The sequence below is a fragment of the Myotis brandtii genome, unplaced genomic scaffold, assembly GCF_000412655.1.
Source record: "Myotis brandtii unplaced genomic scaffold, ASM41265v1 scaffold299, whole genome shotgun sequence".
Lineage (NCBI taxonomy): Eukaryota > Metazoa > Chordata > Mammalia > Chiroptera > Vespertilionidae > Myotis > Myotis brandtii.
Genome location: NW_005361430.1, coordinates 410,739 through 416,960, shown reverse-complemented (window position 1 = coordinate 416,960; position 6,222 = coordinate 410,739). Strand labels below are relative to the sequence as shown.

Here is a 6,222-nt window from a genome sequence, read left to right as displayed (position 1 = left end):
AATAAAAAAATAAATAAATAAATAAAAGTTATTCCCAAATCAAAATAATAGTTAAAGTAATATATGGTGGTTATGCAAGATGTTTCTATTGGGGAAAATGAATGAAGAGTACATAGGAACTTTCCATACTTTTTTTTGGAATTTCTTTATCTGTAATAAAAATAAATAAATAAATAAAAGTTATTCCCAAATCAAAATAATAGTTAAAGTAATATATTATGGTTATGCAAGATGTTTCTATTGGGGAAAATGAATGAAGAATACATAGGAACTTCCCATACTTTTTTTTGGAATTTCTTCTGTATCTGTAATTATTTGTAAAAGATGTTTAAATAATCAAAAAATATTTCTGTGAGTTCTCTTGCCCTTTTGTTCATTCTCTTGAACCTGGGACAAACTCATCCCAAATTTAAAAACTACTCATCCTTAGGGTAGAGCCCCAACACACTTAATTGAAGCAAAAGGACACCATCATCACTGGTGATTTTCTGCCAACTTCCTGATCAGACCCCCATGAAAAATAATAAATAAATAAATACACACATTCAAGAATTGAGTGAGAGTCAATAATTAAACATTAAGAGAATGATGTTTTATTTTCTCCTTCTACATTAGCTACATCAAAAACAAATCACCCTAAAAAGTAAGTATCAAGCTAATCTTTGGTCATTCAATTTATTGATTCACAAATTTGACTGTCATTTTTTATTTTCAATGACATATTTTTAAAGACTAGTTTATTGATTTTTAGAGAGAGAAGAAGAGAGAAGGGGAAAGAGAGATAGAAACATCACTATGAGAGCATAACATTGATTGGTTGCCTACCGGGATTGAGCCCACAATCTTGGGCATGCGCCCTGACCAGGAATCAAACTGGCCATCTTTCAGTGCACAGGACAACACCCAACCAACTGAGCCACACCAGCCAGGGCTTCAGTGAAATTTTAGAAACTAATTGTTCCATGCTTACATATTTCCAAATCTCAGAGAGAAAGAATGTTCAGAGATAAAAAATAATATAATGATAGCTAACACTTATATAGTGCTTACAGCATACCAGGCACTGTTCTAAGCATTATATATAATTAAAATATATAGATATATATGCACATACACATATAGGGTGGGCCCAAAGTATACACACTTCAACAGCTGATAGCTCAATTTTGAAAATAAAATGTATTTTAATATCCACTGCCTTTATAATTATTCAAAGTGTGTATTTACATATATGCACATATATACATATACATACATATGTAGTATAATTCACTATAATAAAAGTATTATCCCCGCTTTACAAATGAGGAAGCTGATGGAGACAGTGTTAAGTAACTGAGCCATGCTCACACAGCCCGTAAGTGGTGAACAGGGAGTAAACCCAAGTCATCTTAGAGTACAGAATCTTCACCACTAAACCCTCAAGTCTTCCAACTCAAAGAACCTCCTCTCATTAATGTGCTAAGCAACATGAATTTAAAAAGACCCATTCTAAGATAATGTTGGTAAACTATCTGAATTCAAATGATAAAAATAAAATTTTAAAAAGTTATCAGTGGAAAGAGAAAAGATTTCCCTTGAACAAAAAATAAATTTCTATTCGAATTCTGATTGGCAACACTAGAACTTAAGAAGATAATAAAACAATAACTTCAAAGTCCTGAAGAACATATGAAATATCTGAAAAAAGTTTACCTAATATTAATTACCATTGTTTTCAAATGGGGAGGTTTGGGATGATTTGTTGTTTACCTTCTTTGTACTTTTCTCTTTTGTTTTAAATTCTGATAATGAACATGTCTTTGTTGAAAACAATAAAATTATTGTTATAAAAATAAAAATATTCACATGGACTAAATTTCTTAAATATGAAAAATGAAACCAAATATTTACTAGATAAATACAATATAATATTTTCTCATTGGAGGAGATATGGATATGAAAGATCATCCGAGGAAAGATTTTTTTTTATAAAAAGAAACCATAAAGAAAAAGATTAACAAATTACATAAAAAATGTTAAGTTCTGACAGGACATAAGTTAAAAGATATGTGACATATTAGGAGAAAACATATGTTACATACATAGCAAACAAAGATTTACTATCTATATTATAAACAGTTCCTCTAAATCAAATGGAAGGTATTTTTAAAAGCACAAATAAACAAGAAATACAAATAGGCAATTCATAGAAGTGCTAATAGCCAATACCCACTCAGCCCCTCTTGTATTCAGAAAAAATACATATTAAATAAGTAAGTAATGTACCATTTTTCACCCAACAAACTGGTAAAAATTTAAAGGTTAATAATACATAATTAGGATTAGGAAACAGGCGGTTTTACCTGTTACTGAAGAGGAAGCAAATGGTACATTTTGGAAGGGTAATTTCACAATATCCCTCAAAATTAAAAATTATTCGGTTGTGTTTCTAGACATCTATTTTATGGGAATACTTACTTAAGAGCCAAAACAAGTAGTGCAACAGTGTTTAAAAAGTGACACACAAGTGCTGGCCACTTGCATAGGACTTCCTTAGAGGACAAGCACCAGAGCCCAGATGTCTGGATATTTCACTCTTAATTGCGAGCTACACAAGAGAGTCTAAAGGCAACGTCTGACTCCTCTTTTCATAGAGACTGAGTCATTTTCCACAATGAGCAGTCCTTGGAGAAACAGCCTACTGATGGGCTTCATCAACTAGAGACTGGCACACAGAAGCTCCCACAGCAGCTGCCAAGATTTCTGGAATCAATACTAGAGCAAGAATTTTCCATTTTGCTTTCCCATATCTGATGGATATAATATAATATCATCATACACTCCTATATATCCTGACAATATTGTTATTTTTATGCACGCATATGCAGTAGATTGATCATTTCTTTATCTTTATTCTTAACAAAACTGCTATTAATTCAGTTCAACAATCAATGCCAATCAATGAGTTGAGACCGAAGCCAACAAATTGGAAAGTAGTAGTAATGAGTAAGCAGGATATTGTGTTGCTTCTTTGAGCAAAACAATGGGTCCTCATGTTATTTCTACCGTCTCTGAAGACAAGAAACAGAATCCCAGCAGGAGCATGAAATGGTGTTTGGATTCCCATAATCCTGCCTAGTTTATTTACAATTCCCTTCTTCATCCTTCCTGCCTGTCCAGATGGTGTCCTTCTTTGTTTCCTATGCTCACTGTCTTTAGATGTTTAATACTTCAAAAGCCTTCCTCTCTAGTCCCTCACCAACAGAAGTCATAAATGCTTACCTTTGCCGAATTATGCTGGGGTTAGCTGTCACTAGATGACTTTTGGATCCAACATCTCTAGTGTATTCACTTGACAAGGGAGGAAGATTGCATCTAGGGAAACAAAAACAAACATTTTAGAATGAATTACCTACCTTCAAACTGTCAGTTCTCACAACAAATAGGAATTTTACTAAGTCTAGCTCAATTCACAAATAACTTTTATCACCTCTCCCTTTTAATGGACATCAGATGACTATCAGCACCTTCAAAACACTGTCATACAAACTAGTCCTATTTTAGAAGAAAGAAAACATCAGCTGCAGAGGTAAATGATCTATGAAAGGAAAGAGAAATAACTGGAATGAATTTATTCCATTCAAAATATTTTTGAAGTGGGAGGACAGGGAGTATTAGACCTGAAATTGCAGCTCAGGAGAGTGTGGGGCACGAGAGGACACAGGGCCTACACTGTACTCTGCACACCTCTAAACCTCAAGAGACAGGGAGGAATTGTATTTGTGTTTTTCCCTTTTTTTTTTTCCAAATTCTAAATTATAATAGTACATTCAGGGCAAAACCTGCCTTGAATGTACCATTATAATGTGCTAAATCAATGCATGTTCCCCTTTTGTGTACATGACCAGTGTATGGGTTGACTACTGGTGAAGTCATAGTGATCTGTCATCTAGAGAAATGAAATGATTATCCACCATCCCAGGTCCGCCAAGGAAGAGAGCATGTTTTCCTGGTGATGAAAATAACTCTCTCTCTCTCTCTCTCTCTCTCTCTCTCTCTCTCTCTCTCACACACACACACACACACACACACACACACTCTCTGGTTTGCTTTTCCTGGCCATGTCTTATGAATGTTTACAATGGAAAATATGGCAATTGCAAATCCAAATCCCATGGCTTTCTGCCAGTGGGAAATTAGACAAATTAATTCATCAGCCTGGCCTCAGTTTCCCCATTAGACAAATGAAGATAGTGTCTTCCTTTCCAGTAAGGTTGTTGTAAAGATTAAAAGGAGAAATATATAAACAGCCCCTACCTTTATGTCCCACACATAGTAAAAGCTCAAAAATATCACATATCAGAAATAGCATGTCAATTAATTAAATACACATCTATTACTTATGACAATCTCAAATGAATCTACAGTTTCCACTAGGTTTTATTTTATTACTGTGTCCTAGTTTCTCCTCTCCACCCATATCTCTAACCTGACTTCTACCACATCCAGGCATCACTAACTTTTATTACTTCAACAAACTAAAGCATTGTTTGTAGGTAAAGAGGTCTTACAAATATTAATGTCTCTGCAGTTCCCCAACTAATAAATTTTTCCCAAACAAATTTTCCCCAGGACATGGAATTTTCCGGGCACCCACTCAGCTGATCAGCTCGAGTTCCCTGGTGTTGTCTCTTACTCAGCCTGTGACTCCTACCACATCAGGGCATCCTAGGTGGAACCCTGTCTCAGTTGATTTAGAGTCTTCCTTTCATCTGCTCTTTGGTAATGAGATACTGGTTTTTGTGGCAGCTACCCACAGATTAGTCAGCTAGTCAGTGACTTCTGAGTGTCCACTGAGAACCAACACTGTGGGGAGCCCGGGGGAAGCCGAGTCCCAGAGCCTGCTCTTGAAGCATCTCTGGCCTAGAAGTCACATGACACCCCATGTGGTTTCTGAGGACCCTCAGGAGGGGGTGAGCTTATACATTAGCAACCAGGCTCATCTGGCAGTGGGCTGACTGTGGTCTTGTGATTTAATTGATCTTTGCAAACACAGGCTAAAATCTGGACATCTGTCTCTTGAAGAAGCTTTGATCTTGATGGTCCTTTATAACATATGAAAACCAACCAGTCTACATTAAAACTATAAAATCTGAATATTGCTAAAGAGTGCTGTCAACCTGCCTCGTCATTATTAAATGAAGCAAATACTTTGTTTTTCTGTGTGTTCCTTGTGGGTAGATCCATGCCTCAGATGTCTAGGTTCCTTCATACCTCCTACCATAAACGCGCAAGAAAAACTTGAAGGTACTGACTGCCAAATCCTACAGCAGAGGGAAATGCTTAAAACAAAAAAGATAACATTTTATAAATGCGTTCCTGTAAAATAATGAGATTATATTTTGGTGTGAATATCTGCTTTAAGTTCTTTTGGGACAACTTTCTCTTTGAGTGCAATGTCTCTGACACGTCCCTGTAGCTCCTTTCTCAGAAAAAGCACACTATAATTTTACTTTATTTTTATTTTTTTATTTTTTTTCATCAACTGATTTAATAGATAAATCAACAGTAGTTTATCTATATAAGTTAATTATACTTCAATACAGCTGTTTAGAAAAGATTTTGTTTTAATTTTATAAGCAATGGGAAACCACTTAAGATTTATAAAGAAAAACTATTTAAAAAAAATGCCAGTAACGAATTATTCAGATTAAAATATAAAACTAGACTGAATGTCCTTGAGCATCTCCAGGAAGGTCTGCGGGGATGGCGCCTCCACATTCTGGAAGGTGCCCTGGACTCTGCCGTACCAGAAGAAGTATTTCTCCTCCAGCCAGATGAACCCGAAGTGGTCCTCATCGAACAGGATGAAGACTCCAGGGCAGCAGTGCCTGGGGTAAGCGAAGGGATCAATGTCCACGCCATAGAAACACATCCTGCAGGTTCGGGGGTAGTTCTGGTCACTTGAGCGCACGCCCACAGGCAGAACAAACGGGACAGGCTGCTCCTCCGAAGCTGCAGCCCCGGACTCCCCAACGCTGGGCTGGGCAGGGCTCTGCCAGCCATGGCCCTGGCTTTCCTCAGTTCCGTCTTCTTGCTGCTGCTGCTGCTTCCGGATCACCTGCTCGTCAGTCTCCTGGACCACGCGGGAGAGCTCGTTGAAATTGCGGAAGATCTCGCCATCTCGCAGCTGGATGCGGCGCATGAGGTGGATCTCTAAGGCCTTCGTGCCTATTCCCA

At 36.8% G+C, this 6,222-nt stretch overlaps 1 protein-coding gene across 4 annotated transcripts in view; it reads right to left on the bottom strand.

The window, feature by feature from the left end:
• The window catches only part of ST8SIA1 (ST8 alpha-N-acetyl-neuraminide alpha-2,8-sialyltransferase 1), a 147,911-nt gene that overhangs the window by 51,857 nt on the left and 89,832 nt on the right, over window positions 1-6,222 (bottom strand). For all 4 annotated transcript variants that reach the window (XM_005869560.2, XM_014542331.1, XM_014542332.1 and 1 more), the window contains exon 4: window positions 3,265-3,357. In XM_005869560.2, coding sequence (XP_005869622.1) covers window positions 3,265-3,357 — 93 coding nt within the window. The remainder of the gene's footprint in view (window positions 1-3,264; window positions 3,358-6,222) is intronic.